Raw genomic sequence first — 17,487 nt, forward strand, 5'->3', positions numbered from 1 at the left:
TTAAAGTACCTTGAAAATATATCATATTTATTCTTATGAATCTATAGAATAGTGCCTTTTTGCTAAGTCACTTCAGTCGTGTCTGACTCTGTGCGACCCCATAGACGGCAGCCCACCAGGCTCCCCTGTCCCTGGGATTCTCCAGGCAAAAGTACTGGAGTGGGGTGCCACTGCCTTCTCCAATGCCTTTTTAATACCCCAGAATTATAGCCAAAAGTACATTTTAAAATATTTAAGTATAGTAATATTCTTGGAGAAGGCAATGGCACCCCACTCCAGTACTCTTGCCTGGAAAATCCCGTGGACGGAGGAGCCTGGTAGGCTGCAGTCCATGGGGTCGCTAAGAGTCGGACATGACTGAGCGACTTCACTTTCTCTTTTCACTTTCATGCATTGGAGAGGGAAATGGCAACCCACTCCAGTGTTCTTGCCTGGAGAATCCCAGGGACAGGGGAGCCTGATGGGCTGCCGTCTATGGGGTCGCACAGAGTCGGACACGACTGAAGCGACTTAGCAGCAGCAGCAATATTCTTTATAATACATTATAAGGTAACATGGTAGACCAGAAAGAACAAAAACTATGGAACTAGATGGATTTAGATGCAAATCTTATCTCTATCAGCCTTAGTTACAGTAAAAATTAAATGAGATACTGTACTTAGAGAATCTAGCCTATAATAAATATCAATAAAAATTTATTTTAAGAAGTAGTAGGTCTAAAAAAAGTGTTAAAGATTACTTTGAGATCAAGAGATTACTTGAATCTCAAAGCAAAATCAATTTAGGTAAGACCTTCATCTTGGACCAATTTTCCCTATATACAAATCAAGTAAGTTGTACCTGTCACAACAGATAACTAGCATAGTTCTTCCCTGAATACTCAACTCCTTACCTCAACTATGCAGCATAGCCACAGTATATAAAGCTTAACAAGCAGGAACCAAGTCATAAAATTTCTGCTGAATAGAGCCTTAATGTAAGTTAAGGGTTAATGGTCAAGACAACTATATTCCAAATATTCATGCTAAGTGGCTCTTATCTCCTTTAGTCTGGCAGATTGACACAGCCATTAATGAAAATGGACAATATGCCAGAAATGTTTAATAGGAGGTAAGGGTTCAAGGAAAAGAGCATTTTAAATGAAAGCCTTAAGACAAAAAAAAAAAAAAAAAGTTAAGGTACTGCGAAAGAACTGCAAATATGTTAGGTGGAAACGTATATATATAAAACATTCCAACAAGCAACAGAAAAGTATGAATTGTCATGAAACAAAGCAATCTTCCAGTAACACTTAAACTCTGTGCCTTAAAATATGTTATAAGTTTGAAGAATCATACTACCTAGAAAATTGTCACCTCCCTTTCAGCACCTAAATCTGTATGAATTACCAAAATAAGGAAAGAAAACAATATAATGTGCTTAATTAAACAAAACTTATTTTCTGGTTGCACGGCATAAAGAATTTAACCAGTGTGACTAATCCTGGGAATTTTCATAAATAAAGCAAAGAGAATATATCAATTTTTATCCAAATATGAATAACATCAATGTATGTATATTATGGAGGGAAACAGCCAAAAATACTTCTGGGAAGACCTATTTTTAGTATACCTTACTAAGAAATCAAAGTATTTTTCAAAATGATATGTAAAATCATTAAAAAAATGTATATATAATAATGTTGCCCAGTAAATCAATCCTTAAGTGAGAAAAAAAGAGCCAGTCCTACTTCTAACATCATGGTTAGCTGTTGGATCAGAGATAAGTCATTTAATCTCTCTGCGTCTCGGTTTCATCATCTTCAAAGCTTAAGATTTTCAGTTTTAACCCTAACTTAGAGGAATAACAGAAAATAAAAAGCCATGTCTGCCATATTTCTATAATATGTAAGCAGATACTCAAATATATTCATTTATGCATCAAAATAGTATTTACGCACAAAACAGTATTCAAATGGGAAAGTGTTCACATGACATTCAGAGGTGGAACATTCCCATTCTGTGTCAGATATTAACTGTGCTCCTGTCCACAGAAGAAAAGAAGATCCTGTGAGATCCTTCAGCAGAGTGTCCTGGGAAGATCCTTCTACCTCACAGGTCTCAGACTGAACACAGATGTACCAAATACTATTAATAACAATTAATTATCCCTTGATTCAAGCCAGAACATTTCAGGAGCTGTCACATCCATATGGATCCAGAACCATACTTCCAGATTTGGCCAGGCATAATTACACTAAATGTGCTTTGAGTGATATTTTATCATCAAGGCTTTTTTCATATTATTCAGACTTGAGCCAACATTACTGAATTTTCTCAAAAGAAAACACAAAATAACTATTTGAAGAATTTTATAAGATTAACTAATACTCTGAAATTCTAAAGGAATTAATAAATACTGCTAAATCTAAGATATTATAAATAATCATTAAAAATATATAATTTTGCATTGATTAAGACCAACTAAATTTAATCAACAGTTTATTCATGTCTGTAACATGATTCCCTATAGAAGAAATGAAGTATGTATAAGAAAAGAAATCTGGTGAAATACCTCTATTCAAATGAACTATGTACTACAAGTTTTGTTATGTACTGTTTAATACACATGCATGAGTGAATGTACCACAGTCAGTATTTACAGGTCAGAAATGAGATTAAGTCTTACCTTTAAATGTGACAAACAGTTCTGTAGGAAAATATGCCAGTTATTTAAAAAAAACTGTTTCTGACTGACACATAAAAGGCAGGTAATTAATGGATATAGAGCCTAAAGGAGAGGAAGAAAGAGAATTAAGATTTTTCATAAAAAAGGCAGCACTGGACTTGTAAATTATATTTCATTCATTCTCATAAACAAAAAAAAATTCTATTAGCATTTTTCTCTTTGTAATAAAAAACACAATCAGGGAATAATCAAACAAAGAAATAACAAAGGGCATTTTTTCTGTAAGAACAATTTCCTGACCTATCACCTCTCCCCAAGTTAGAAATATGCTGTTATTTCTCCCTAGACCCATTACTCCTCTAACTAGAACAGTGGCCCTGGGGTCAGAGGATAGACCAACGTTAACGTTTCAGCTTTCAATTCATCAGGTGACTTTAGGGAGTGTGTGTGCTCCAGTCGCTCAGAGGATACGTTAAAGTGCTAGAGGTCTCACTGTCCTAACATGAACAGTGAGGATAATCATCACACATATCCTATAGGGTTCTGAGGCTTAAAGTAAGATATGGAATGGAAAGCACTTGGCTTAGTGCCTGGCACAGTCACTGTTGATTATTATTATACCTCTATCTTAAGTGGTCAAGTATTCATCCAATATTTCACATTTTCTCCAAGCTGCATACAAATTTACAGAAAAATCCCTCAAAGTTATTGAAGTGTATGGTTAAATGGGGAAAAAAAAATCACCTTAAATTTCTGAAAAGAGAAGTTGTAATTATATAGACAATCACATGCTTCAGAATACAACTTATTATAATGTAAAACTGGACTTCCCTGGTAGCTCAGACGGTAAAGAATTTGCCTGTAATGTGGGAGGCTTGGGTTAGGTCCCTAGATTGGGAAAATCCTCTGGAAAAGGGAATGGCAACCCACTTCAGTATTCTTGCCTGGGGAATCCCATGGACAGAGGAGCCTAGCGGGCTACAGTCCACGGGATCACAAAGAGCCAAACATGATTGAGAGACTAACACTTTCACTTCTCACTACATTTAAATTTTTCTATATTCTAATACGGGTTTCACTTGTGGTTCAGATGGTAAAGAATCTGCCTGCAATGCAGGAGACCCGGGTTCAATCCCTGGGTTGGGAAGATCCCCTGGAGAAGGAAATGGCAACCCACTCCAGTATTCCTGCCTGGAATATCCCACGGATAGAGGAATCTGGCAGGCTATAGTCCATGGGGTCGAAAAGAGTCAGACACAACTGAATGACTAACACTTTCACTTTACATATTCTAATGCAAAATTTAAAGCATCTGTCAAAACCTAGAATAAAGTCTGAATAACCTACCAAATACAGAGCTAATAAAATTAAGAATATACAGTTTTTAAAAGAGCAGGAGAAAATAGGTAAAATTTCCCCTTGTGTTTACACTTTGGATATTTTACAATTTGAATTTTATAATTCTCTTTAAATTCTACTAAAAAAACTCTACTAAATTCATAAATCATTTATTAAAATTCCAAATAAATATGTGAAGGTTTGAAATGTTTCTCATACCAATGAATGTTTCTTTCTGGAACTCAGTTCAAAAGTAGTCTGATAAAGCATCTCCACAAAATTTTTCAAGCAGGGAACATTCACTTCATTTTTCACAGCCTAGGTAAAAAGATAATACAAAAACAAAGAAAATGGTTAAAAACATTAGATCAAACTATATAAGGATTACAAAAAGGTTTTGTAAGGTTTGAAATTAGTTAGTAATTCCCTGAGTATCTAATGGAAGTTCCATAAAGTAAATAAGATAAACCAGGTCCCTGCCCTGGGTGAACAAGCAGAGACTAGAGACAAGTGAACAGGCAATGAATATGTGGTACAAAAAAAGCTCTAAGAGAAAATTCTGTGTGCTCTTAGGGCACTCAGAATGGACCCCAATGAAAAACTCCATAGGAAGTAATATATACACTGAATCCAGCATTTCCTTGCCTAAAATACTACAGTAGCATCCCATGTAACCTCTCTGATCTTATCTCCCATTGCTCTGGCCCCTGCACTGGGATCCAGCCACACTAGCATCTCTGTTATTCCTAGAGCACATCAAACATGCTCTTGCTTCAGGATGACTGTGCTGGCTCCTTCTGCCTAAGGAAGTCTTCCCCCAAATCTGGTATGCCTTACTCCTGCATTCCTTTAGTTTTTGGTCAACTGTTACCATCCCTTTCAGGGTGGTGGTCTTCTCTGAAAGTGAAAGTCGCTCAGCCATGTCCAACTTTTATGATCCCATGGACTATACAGTCCATGGAATTCTCCAGGCAAGAATACTGGAGTGGGTAGCCATTCCCTTCTCCAGGGGATCTTCCCAAACCAGGGATTGAACCCGGGTCTCCCACATTGCTGGTGGATTATTTATCAGCTGAGCCACCAGGGAAGCCTGGTCTTTCCTAATCACTCTATTTAAAATTTCAACTCCCCTACCTACTGCAGCATTTTTAGGTCCCTACCCTGCTTTATATTTCTCCATAGTATTCACCAACACATCTGGCATACTGCATATTGTACATATTCATTTATTGTGAGTTAGCTGCTCTGGATGTAAGATATATAAGAGTAAAAAAGTCTTACCTACCCTAATCATTGTTCTACTCTGTGTATAGGAGAGGCCCTGACACACAGAAAGCACTCAATACAGATAATAAATAAGCAGATGTCAACTAAGAAAGGCTGCTGCTGCTGCTGCTAAGTCGCTTTAGTCGTGTCCGACTCTGCGACCCCATAGACGGCAGCCCATTAGGCTCCTCTGTCCCTGGGATTCTCCAGGCAAGAATACTGGAGTGGGTTGCCATTTCCTTCTCCAATGCATGAAAGTGAAAGTGAAGTCGCTCAGTCGTGCCCAACTCTTAGCGACCCCATGGACTGGAGCCTACCAGGCTCCTCTGTCCACGGGGTTTTCCAGGCAAGAGTACTTGAGTGGGGTGCCATTGCCTTCTCCAAGAAAGGAGGTTGGGGGTTATTAAAGTGGTAAGAATGTTCCAGACAGAAGAAGCTCCATGTACAGAGGCAGGTGTTATGGGCTGAATTGTCCCAAAATTCAAACACTGAAGTCCCAACCCCACATACCTCATAATGTGACCTTATAAGAAAATCATTGCAGATATAGTTAGTTATATTTGCAAGATAAGGTCCTATTGGAGTATGTGTGTATTGGCGGGGGAAGAGGGTGCTACTCCAACATGACTAGTGTCCTCAAAAAGCGGAGGAAATGCAGATATAGACATGCACACAGGAGAACACCATGTAAAGATGAAGGATAGATCAGGGTGAAACTTCTACAAGACAAGGAAGGTCAGAGATTTTCAGCAAACTACCAGAAGCTAGGTAAGAGGCATGGAACAGATCTTCCTCACAGCACTCAAAAAAACTTACCAACACCTTGGTCTCAGACATCTAGCCTCCATCACTGTGAGACAATAAATTTTTGCTGTTTAAACCACCTAGTTTGTGGTACTTTGCTAGGGCAATCCTAGTAAATAAACTAAAAAAGTAAACCTGGCATAAAAGAAGAATTAGGCAACAGTAATAATGGACCACGGTCAAAAGTCTTTCTTCCTACAATCTGCTCCTCTTGAGGAACTGCCTTAAAAACAGATTTTCAGACAAAAGGGAAGCACACAAGACAATTAGGGATGGATAAGCAGTAACTCAAATCACTTCTAGGGAACAAATATCTTCAAACAGGTAAATACATAACCGAATTGTGTATCCATACAATAGAATACTAGTCAACAATGAACAAAATGCTGATACATTCTGTAACATAGCTGGATCTCAAAATAATTATGCAGAGCAAAAGACACCAGAAAAGAGTCTGTAGGGTAAGATTCCATTAGTATAAAATTCTAGGAAACCCCAAAGTAATAGAAAGATCAATGGTTAGATCTGAGAAAAATGTTGGGTGAGTGGTAGTGGGGATTAAAAAGGAGCATGAAGACACTTTTGGAGTATGGTAGAAATGTACACTATCTTCATCGTGATGAAGGTTTTACAGACGTATACATAGGTCCAGTTGTACAATTTAAATATGTATAGTTTAAGTCAATTTTACCTCCGTTAAGTTTTTTAAAATGAAATATGTGTGTGTGTGTATAAATGCAAAGAATATCATACATACAGCAGTACATAGTAAACTGAAAGTAAATAGCATTATCACATACTACACACACACAAAAAAACCACACAGGAGGCAAAAAATTCTAGCATGTCTAAGTATTCTAAAATCCCTAAATCCTATTTATAACACATTATGTTACTAGTGTATGGGCTTCCTTGGTGGCTCAGATGGTAAATCCGCCTGCAATGCGGGAGACCTGGGTTCAATCCCTGGGTCAGGAAGATTGCCTGGAGAAGGGAAAGGCTACCCACTCCAGTATTCTGGCCTGGAGAATTCCATGGACTATATAATCCATGGGGTCACAAAGAGTCGGACACGACTGAGGGACTAATAGACACACACTTGTTAGTAGTAACTACAAATTAATTTTGAGAAATACCGTGAATTTAGACCAAGAAAAGCTTTCATAAATCTGTTTCCCTAGAAGTTACCATGATCATATTTATAATAATCATATTTTCTAAATAACTTAGGATATATGTTTTGACAGCTATGATAAATGTGATGGCAACTACAGAAATGAACATTTAAAAGTGAGACAGTCCTGTAAAATCTAGGATATATGTCACAGTACTTTTAAATTCTTCAGAAGCATTAAAATGGCAGCCACCCTGTAAGGAGCAAATGCCATTAAATGCAGTGTGTATGCTGAGCTACTTGAGATAAGCATTACTTCAAGGTTGCAAAAACACTGCCTGTTAATGGTCTCTAAATCTTAAGGGCCTGGGCTTGTTCTTTTAATTAAAAGACTGATCAGTGTTCTTCTGCTATTTGTCTAATAAAGATTTCCCTACACCCACATAACATTCAAAGTTTCCACTTTATTGTCTAGGAGACTATAAGAAAGTAAGAATGTATCATCTGGTAACTCTTTAGTGAACAGAGACTTTCAAATACAACATAAAAATAAAAATGGACTTACAGCAGCTACAGGGATAAGAATCTCCACAAATAAACCAGCAAGTGCATGTTTTATATCTTTATCTTTTACTTCTAAGAAATACTGAGCACATTCCTTGAGAGGGGAAAAAGATACATTAGATTAACAAAGGAAGAAGATTAAGAAATGTTAATATCACAATAATTTCTTAAACATTCTGCAATTTTATCAGAAAACTAAGTTCGAAATCATGCTCAAATTTAAAAAGAAAGTTAATTCACACTTGTGGCAATTTAACACTTGGAATAAGGAGTTAATAATTATCGTTAATTCATATTTATTTTGTTTCTTTTAAAAAAAAGTCATTAAAAGCAAAAACAACTACTGTTAGGCTAATTCCAATCACTGCAGTTGAAAAGGGTAAGGTCACCTGCATGAACTGAAATGACGCTTCAAAATCTTCTACAGGATACATTTTCACTCGGAAAAATTTCATTCCCATTATTAAGCTGATGACACTTTGTACCACATGTGGACTTTGTTCCTTTTGCCGCAGTTCTTTTAATTCTGTCACAAACTTCTTCCTCACAGCCTGAAACCTTTAAAATACATGGATACATGATTTGATATGAATTAAAAATACTCATGTCTCACATGATATTAAAGGTTGAACTCAAAATGTGTTTTATCTAAACACCATCTCCTTTCTCTGCCCTCATCAAAACTACCAGAAAAACATACAGATGAAAACAAAATTATTTGTTGTTCTAAATTTGCTATTCATTTAGCTTTTTAAATCAAAAATGCCTTAGGGAGAAATTCTAATTTGTAATAAGAATTAAAAATTTCATATTAGAATTAGAAATTTTTCTTATTAGAATTATAACTTCTTATTGCTATAATACCATCAATACAACATTACTACCACTTACTAATAATCATCATAAAAGTAAGATCTAATACTGCTAAGTCACTTCAGTCGTGTCCGACTCTGTGTGACCCCATAGACGGCAGCCCACCAGGTTCCCCCGTCCCTGGGATTCTCCAGGCAAGAACACTGGAGTGGGTTGCCAATTCCTTCTCCAATGCATGAAAGTGAAAAGTGAAAGGGAAGTTGCTCAGTCGTGTCTGACTCTTCGAGACCCCATGGACTGCAGCCCACCAGGCTGCCCCGTCCATGGGATTTTCCAGGCAAGAGTACTGGAGTGGGGTGCCATTGCCTTCTCCAAGATCTAATAACCCACCCATAAAACATCCAAGTGTAAATCAGAGTGTGTCTCTAAATTTTTAAGGTTCCTTTTTAATGAAGTCTGCAATGTGAGTGACAAGGAGGGCAGACTGAAGCTACACATTTGTTTAATGAGATAAACCAATCAACTGTAGACTACTAATTATCACTAAAAATTATTGTCTTCTTACATTGTAGAAAAACTGAAGAAGAATGGGGGGACGCTGGTCTCACAATGTGAATAAGCTAGAGAATCACAATGCTTTTAAAACACTGAGCACCATCTTGGATACAAATGACCCCAGTTGTTAAGACTACTAAATTTTTCTTTGTTTACATTGCAAAAAGATATCTGATAGTTTGTTCATCAATAATACTTCATTTAACCTCTATATATTATGAAACATATATACTATGAAAAATACAATAAACAGATTGCTTATATTAAGTGAAGAGTTTACTGTTAATGTTACTTGGGGAAACTAGTTCTTGAAAGTTAAAATGACAAAGCATACTACCCAGTGGTCACTGATTACATATTAATATTAATAAATATAGATATTAATTACTGTTTAATGAAATATGGACACATGACAGGAAGTATAACTTATCTATTTCCGTTTCAGTCTTGGAGAATACAACACCATTTTCCTTGAAAGTATTCTTTTGCATTTTATAAAGAAAATATAAAGTGAATAAAATTCCTTCCATTGCAATAACATTAGAATCTAAAGATTTTTTTGTTGTTGTTATTAAATTTCTCATAATAATTACTAGTCACTATAATCAAAGGTGGAGAAGGAAATGGCAACCCACTCCAGTATTCTTGCCTGGAGAATTCCATGGACAGAGGAGCCTAGCGTGTTTCAGTCTATGGGGTTGCAAAGAGTCAGACATGACTGGGGGATCTTTAAACCTACCTATGCACTCTTGTCGGAGAAGAAATGGCACCCCACTCCTGTACTCCTGCCTGGAAAATCCCATGGACGAAGGAGCCTGGTAGGCTGCAGTCCACGGGGTCGCAAAGTCGGACACGACTGAGCGACTTCACTTTCACTTTTCACTTTCATGCATTGGAGGAGGAAATGGCAACCCACTCCAGTGTTCTTGCCTGGAGAATCCCAGGGACAGGGGAGCCTGGTGGGCTGCCGCCTCTGGGGTCGCACAGAGTCAGACGTGACTGAAGCGACTTAGCAGTAGCAGCAGCATAATCAAAGGAAATGCGTAGACAAGATGCTAAAACACCCCCAGCCTTTCTCTTTCTCCTCACCCCTTTCCCACCTCACCACCTTTCCTTTCAAATGGTGGTGCCGTCAGCCCAACCAAATGCGGATGTGTCCACGTCTTTTCTCATGCTCACTGTATGTGAGGGTGGAAAACATCTCATTACTGCTCCGAGCGACATTTCTCTAACAACTAGACCAGTGAGTGTGCTCAATCGCTCAGTCATGTCTGACTGTTTGTGACCCAGTGGACTGTAGCTGCCAGGCTCCTCTGTCCATGGAATTTTCCAGGCAAGAATACTGGAGTGGATTGCCATTTCCTATGCCAAGACCAATGAGATTGAGCTACATTTCATATATTTACCTTATATTTACTATCCTTTACTGTAAATATTTTTATTTACTATCCTTACCATCTTAGATTTAACTTAGCTATGATGTAAGGTTCTTCTGGATCCAACTTGCTCATGTATTATTTAGCATTTCTAACCTATATTCCCGATAGAAAATCATTTTCAATAAAAATCAAACTATCATGAACTACAGGGCCATAAAAAGAAATATATCATTGCTCATGTTTTAGTAGCTATATTCCTGAGACAGGGATTCATTGCTGATTAAATATAAATGCAATATTAAAATATTATTGTCTAAGTCATTTCAAATACTCCAACTATATTCCAAGTTCTCTAGCATTGGGTATACAAGGGTCTCTGTTAAATTACAAAGCATAAAAAAATACTAAATTAAAAGATGTATGCATACTAAGTCACTTCAGTTGTGTCCAATTCTATGTGATCTTAAGGACTGCAGCCCTCCAGGCTCCTCTGTTTATGGGATTCTCCAGGCAAGAATACTGGAATGGGTAGCCATATCCTCCTCCAGGGGATATTCCTGACTCAGGGATTGAATCTACATCTCTTGAGTCTCCTGCATTGGCAGGCAGGTTCTTTACCATTAGTGCTACCTAGGAAGCCCAAATTAAAACATAGTAAATACTAAATAAAATACATTACTTAGTATTAAAATCTAAACTACTAAATGCTAACAATAATTGCGTTTGCTCCTTTAGAATTTAAAAGGTTGTTATATGATGATTTCAGGGCCAAAGACTGACTCTTTAAATAGCACCCAAGAAAATCTAAACTGATCCTTTCTGCCTTATAGATTTCCCAATAGGAACAAAGGCAATTCAAAATCTTCCACAGTCTTTAGAGTAAGCACAAGATACAAAAGACAAGCATCTTTTTTAGTGTTTACGATAATTATGGTTCAATATAATCAATGCATGTAACTCCTAATGAATAACCCTTTTTATGGAGTACTCTAGTATATCTTATCATCCCTTTTTGGTATGTCTTCTATCTATTCAAAACTCTGTTCAGTATTAAAACAAATTAAGATGGTTAGAAGGAAGACACTGCAGTGCTATCTCAGAGATAAAAGCCACTCAACTAGAAACCACTAAAAGTAATTATTAGTTTTGACAAGAGTTCGAAAAACACTTCTCATAGAACTGTGAAACATAGGGAATAAGGTAATGACCTGACAATTTGGGGCAATTTCTGACTTCCTTAATTCAGGTTTTATGGAAAATACCAAATAAATGAAAACAATTTGTAGAACTGAAGTATGGGTGTCACTTAAAAATCCTCTAAAAACACAGTAGCAAAATAATAAAAAAGTGAAGCCAACTTTGCAAAATTCTATGGAAAACAGAAATAACAGACCTAAAGTAGTTAGTGTCTATTCTGTCGGTCAGTAACGAGGCATTCTAAAACATATCAAGATCAGTGATTTATGAAACTTACTTTGATTGGGCAAGAACGCCTATCACTTCTGCATATAAATCTGCAATGATATGCACATTCCCAGTGTTGGTTCCTGAATATCTAAAGCAACAAAAAGAACAAACACATTATTTCATTAAATTTTTCCACAAACTCTCTTTCTTAATAAATCTGAAAATTCCTTATCAGGATGTTATATAATTTTTCTCTGAAGATTCACGTGCAGGATGATAAAAAACCACAAGAATTTTCTCCTATCTCTACATTTTAATTTGCCAGGAAATTTAACCTGATTCTTAAAAATCCAATCAATGGTTTTAAGAATTATTTTTACAAAATCCTTTCCATAAGCATCTTGTATGGATTAAAACACATAAAGGCATAACTACTTTGAACTTCAGTAACAAATAATTGAGGAAAATTCAAATTAACAGTCCAAGTCTAGACTGCAGATAAAAGTAACAATGACGTAAGTATTTTACTTACCCTTCCTTATGTTTAAAGTGCTTAAAAGCTAAGTTTAGAACTTCATGAACTAAGGGATCAGGCACAGGATGAACAGGAATCTAGGGGGAAAAAAAATTGTGTGCTAAATAGGTTATAAGCCTTTTATGAGTATTCTCATCATTTCAACTAACCAAATTAATAACCAATTTTAACTTTCATGATATAATCTACTACTAATCTGTCAATCTTCCCCTTTTCTAAGGTTATTATTTTTCTCTAAGAATTTAGTTGAACACCTACTTTGTTGTTGTTTGGTCACTAAGTCATGCCCGTCTCTGTGTGACCTGGTAGACGATAGCCCACCAGGCTCCTTTGTCTATAGGACTTTCTAGGCAAGAATGTGAGTGGGTTGCCATGCCCTCCTCCAGGGGGTCCTCCTGACTCAGGGATCGAACCCACGTCTCCTGCACTGGCAGGTGGATTCTTTACAACTGAGCCACTAGGGAAGCCCTCAACATCTACTTCAGCAAGTTCTAAATTCAAGAATATTAGCTTCATAACCACAAACCCTTAAACTACAGACTATGCAGATGAAAAAACAGTCATTGTTGTACTACTCTCTCTATCAGAAACTTAAAAATACACTCCTGGGTAACTCTCTGTGACACCTATAGGAAAGGGAGCTTGATTGAGCCAGGTCCATATTCCATATAGTCTGATATTCTACCACAATAGTATCCAAAAGGAACCCCAACTTCAAACAATTTAAAATTAGTTATGGTTTTACTAGTACTAGAAAATTTTCATTTAAATGTTTGTTTTATTTAGTTATTTTAAAATTACATGTTAGTTCCTAATATGGAAAACATATCAAAACATTAAAACCAGAAAGTAAAATCCCTGCCCCTTCCCCCATATATAATCACTACTGGTATATATCTACTTGCAGGTTTTTTCCTACACTCACCCACCCACACACCTTATTTTTACTTAATGGAATGATGCATCTTTCCCTGTCAGTACTGAGCACTCCTTACACTATATAGCAGCCATATAAAACTCTGTGTATTTATAATTTATTTAATGAGCTCCCTATTAATGAATATTTCATTCCAGATTTTCAATATATATGATATTATACAAAAAACATCTTATGTATTTAGTATTATTTACTTTTAAAAGTTCCATGGCAAAGAGTTCAAAAAGAGGAACTGATGAGTTAAACATCATCCAAGTCATCATTTACAGAGATTCTTGTTCTTTATATGTGGGGGTCTGTTTTTGACCTCTCTATTCCATCAATTAATTCACATCTATACCAAAATCATTCTGTCTTAATTATAAGAGCTTACTACTAGGTTCTGATGTCTGGCACTGCAAGGCCTCCCTATTTTTCTTCCACGACAGCTTGGCTATTGTTCTTTCCTATTCAATTTAGAGCCATCTTTTCTAGTCCCACAAAAACCGTCTATTACAGATCAATTTGGGGATAACTATATTCTTATACATTTGCATGAAATATCTTCCCACTTCTTTAAAGGCTTTCAGGAAAGTTTTACAATTTTCTGATTTTGCCTTTTGTTATTCTTAAGACAGTAAACATATGAAGAGATGCTTGCTTTCATCAGTAATAAGAATGAAAATACACAATTCAGTTCAGTCACTCAGTCATGTCCAACTCTTTGTGACCCCATGGACTGCAGCACACCAGGCCTCCCTGTCCATCACCAACTCCCAGATTACTCAAACTCATGTCCATTGAGTCAGTGATGCCATCCAACCATCTCAACCTCCATCGTCCCCCTCTCCTCTGGCCTTCAATCTTTCCCAGCATCAGGGCCTTTTCATATGAGCTAGTTCTTTGCATCACGTGGCCAAAGTATTGGAGTTTTAGCTTCAGTATCAGTCTTTCCAATGAATATTCAGGACTGATTTCCTTTCAGATGGATGGTTGGATTTCCCTGTAGTCCAGGGGACTCTCAGAGTCTTCAACACCACAGTTCAAAAGCATCAATTCTTCACAACAAACTGTGGAAAATTCTTCAAGAGATGGGAATACCAGACCACCTGACCTGCCTCCTGAGAAATCTGTATGCAGGTCAAGAAGCAACAGTTAGAACTGGACATGGAACAACAGACTGGTTCCAAATCGGGAAAGGAGTATGTCAAGGCTGTATATTGGTCACCTCGGTTATTTAACTTATATGCAGAGTACATCATTCGAAATGCAGGGCTGGATGAAGCACAAACTGGAATCAAGATTGCCGGGAGAAATATCAATAACCTCAGATATGCAGATGACACCACCCTTACAGCAGAAAGCAAAGAACTAAAGAGCCTCTTGATGAAAGTGAAAGAGGTAAAAAAAAAAAAAAAAAGAAAGTGAAAGAGGAGAGTGAAAAAGTTGGCTTAAAACTCAACATTCAGAAAACTAAGATCATGGCATCTGGTTCCATCACTTCATGGCAAACAGATGGGGAAACAATGAAAACAGTGACAGATTTTACTTTGGGGGGCTCCAAAATCACTGCAGATGGTGACTGCAGCCATGAAATTAAAAGACCCTTGCTCCTTGGAAGAAAAGTTATGACCAACCTAGGCAGCATATTAAAAAGCAGAGACATTACTTTGCCAATAAAGGTCCATCTAGTCAAGGCTATGGTTTTTCCAGTGGTCATGTATGGATGTGAGAGTTGGACTATAAAGAAAGAAAATACACAAGGTATCATTTTACCCTTACTTGATGGGAAAAAAAAACTAAGTCTGACAATACCAAATTGTAGAAATAAGGTAAATGAATGAGGGCTCACAAACACTGCTGGTCAAACTTCAGATCAATTTCTCACATAGCCTGCAGTCTCGTGAAGACCACAGTGTGTCACCACAAAACATGGCCCTTGGGCATAAGGACTGTTTTAAGTTGAAGGCAGGAGAGAAAGAACAGATGAGGGAAAAGCACTCTGCTCCTCCTTCCTCCCTAAAAGCAGCCTCCTGTCTTCCTTTTCCCTAACCAAGAAGAGGACAAACCACTGTCACTAGAAACACAAAGTGGGCACAGAGAAGGAGCTGCACAAAGAAGCCTTACCAAATAGTCCTTATTTTCCACTGGCTTCCCCCATGCATTTACCTTCCCATGATTTACCATCTCTAGGGGCCCAAACTCTTTTCCTTGTCTTGTCACTTCTCCACAATGTGCTGTTCTTTGTTAAAACAGGTTCTCGGGTTGAACCATTCTTTGAGTCTTCACTTATTTTCTGTGAAGGCCTCGAGATGTATATGCTGTAAACCTTTTCTTCTACTAAGCTCACTTCTGGCAGTCTAATCTTAGGCCCCAGCTACTAAACCTAAGAGGGAGGAACTCTATTACACTAGCAGTTACACACATTATAAGAAAACATGGATGTTTAGCTACATACTTCAGAGATCAATCTTAGTAATATAATATTGAATGAAAAAAAGAAACAGTATAATACAACTTTTTAGAAAGTTCAAAAACAAGAAAAATTTAATATATTATTCAGACATACATGAAAACATTTTTTAAGAGTTAAGGGAATAATTAACATAAAAATCAGTATGATAGTAAGGAAGTAGCCAGGGAGTGAAATAGGAGCTTTACATAATTAGGGTTAAAATTTTAGGTAATAGTCGAGTTCTCAGTCTTAGGTGGTAGGCTCATAAGCTACTGTTACACTGTAAATAAATACATAGGTAGTCACACAGAGATCAACGACAAAAGTGTGTCTTGAACCAGGATTATAATTTATCCAATCTGTGCATCTCAGGGTCAATTAGAGCCAAACACATAGGAATTCTTTACGTTTGCTTAAAATTTTACCAGCTGAGCTACCAGGGAAGCCCCCAAATTGTTAATAATATAGTTTATAAAACACATCATCAGTAAGATGAAATTGTAATAAAGATACTAAATATAACCAAGAAAGTCACAAACTAGACTGGCGATAATAAAAAGGATTATAGCTACTCAGAGATGATCACAATGTTTCTCAGGGATTAGATGAAGAAGAGATTTATATTTAAAATGAACATAACTTATTTCTTACAAAGATTAACCAGGTGCTTATCAGGAGGAGGCTGAACTTCAGCCTTAATAATGATCAGGAACTAGATTAAAAGTGGTGGATACAAGACAGACATTAGATAAGAATAAAGATAATTAAATTACAATGAGGGGCAAGAAATCCAATAAGGAACTATTAGTTTACATTTATTCACTTTAATGAGAAGGTGACCAAATTCACACCACAGTAAGGAGAGCACTGGGATTTTTTTTTTAATTTTACTTTTTTATTGGAATATAATTGCTTTATAATGTTGTGTTAGTTTCTGCTGTACAATGAAGTGAATCAGTTATATGTATACATATATCCCCTTCCTATTGGCTCAGATGGTAAAGAATCTGCCTGCAATGTAGGGGACCTGGGTTTGATTCCTGGATCAGAAAGATCCTCTGGAAAAGGGAATGACAACCCACCCCAGTATTCTTGCCTGGAGAATTCCGTGGACAGAGAAGCCTGGTAGCTATAGTCCCTGGGGTCACAAAATTTGGACACAACTGGGAGGCTAACACTTTCACTTCCTCTTGAGCATCCCTCCCACTCTACCAATACCCTATTCCTCTAAGTCATCAGAAAGCACCAAGCTGAGCTCCCTGTGCTATACAGGGACTTCCCACTGGCTATCTATTTCACTCATGGTAGTGTATATATGTCAATGTTACTCTCTCATTTCATTCCACAGTTCTAGGATTTTTGAAACACTGTCTCAAGCAGACGGAGGCACAGCAGCTGACATGGCTCTAAAAGGCTTGTGGTGAACCCTGACGCCAGAACCAACAGCTACAGCCACATCTTGGCTAAGTGGCTCACTATTTACTGTTGACCAGAAGAAATCAGAAAGAACATTCATCTGAAATTTCCTAGAAATGGGTACTGTCCTAAAAGCCTGAACTTGAAATTCAATTAGAAGAAAATGTACTCTGAGGGACACCCCCATGCTATCCGTCATATAAGGGCTGAGTAACCAGCTGTGAACAAAATCTTTCAAGGTCTCAGATAACCTTTTAA

At 37.1% G+C, this 17,487-nt stretch overlaps 1 protein-coding gene across 10 annotated transcripts in view; it reads right to left on the minus strand.

Annotated features, from left to right (window-relative positions):
- Positions 1 to 17,487, minus strand: part of FRYL (FRY like transcription coactivator) — a 268,553-nt gene that overhangs the window by 103,884 nt on the left and 147,182 nt on the right. For all 10 annotated transcript variants that reach the window (XM_061420109.1, XM_061420111.1, XM_061420112.1 and 7 more), the window contains 6 exons: positions 12,440 to 12,519; positions 11,975 to 12,055; positions 8,143 to 8,311; positions 7,755 to 7,847; positions 4,225 to 4,323; positions 2,668 to 2,769 (listed from right to left, as the gene is read on the minus strand). In XM_061420109.1, coding sequence (XP_061276093.1) covers positions 2,668 to 2,769; positions 4,225 to 4,323; positions 7,755 to 7,847; positions 8,143 to 8,311; positions 11,975 to 12,055; positions 12,440 to 12,519 — 624 coding nt within the window. The remainder of the gene's footprint in view (positions 1 to 2,667; positions 2,770 to 4,224; positions 4,324 to 7,754; positions 7,848 to 8,142; positions 8,312 to 11,974; positions 12,056 to 12,439; positions 12,520 to 17,487) is intronic.

This window comes from Bos javanicus, chromosome 6, assembly GCF_032452875.1.
Source record: "Bos javanicus breed banteng chromosome 6, ARS-OSU_banteng_1.0, whole genome shotgun sequence".
Taxonomy (NCBI): domain Eukaryota; kingdom Metazoa; phylum Chordata; class Mammalia; order Artiodactyla; family Bovidae; genus Bos; species Bos javanicus.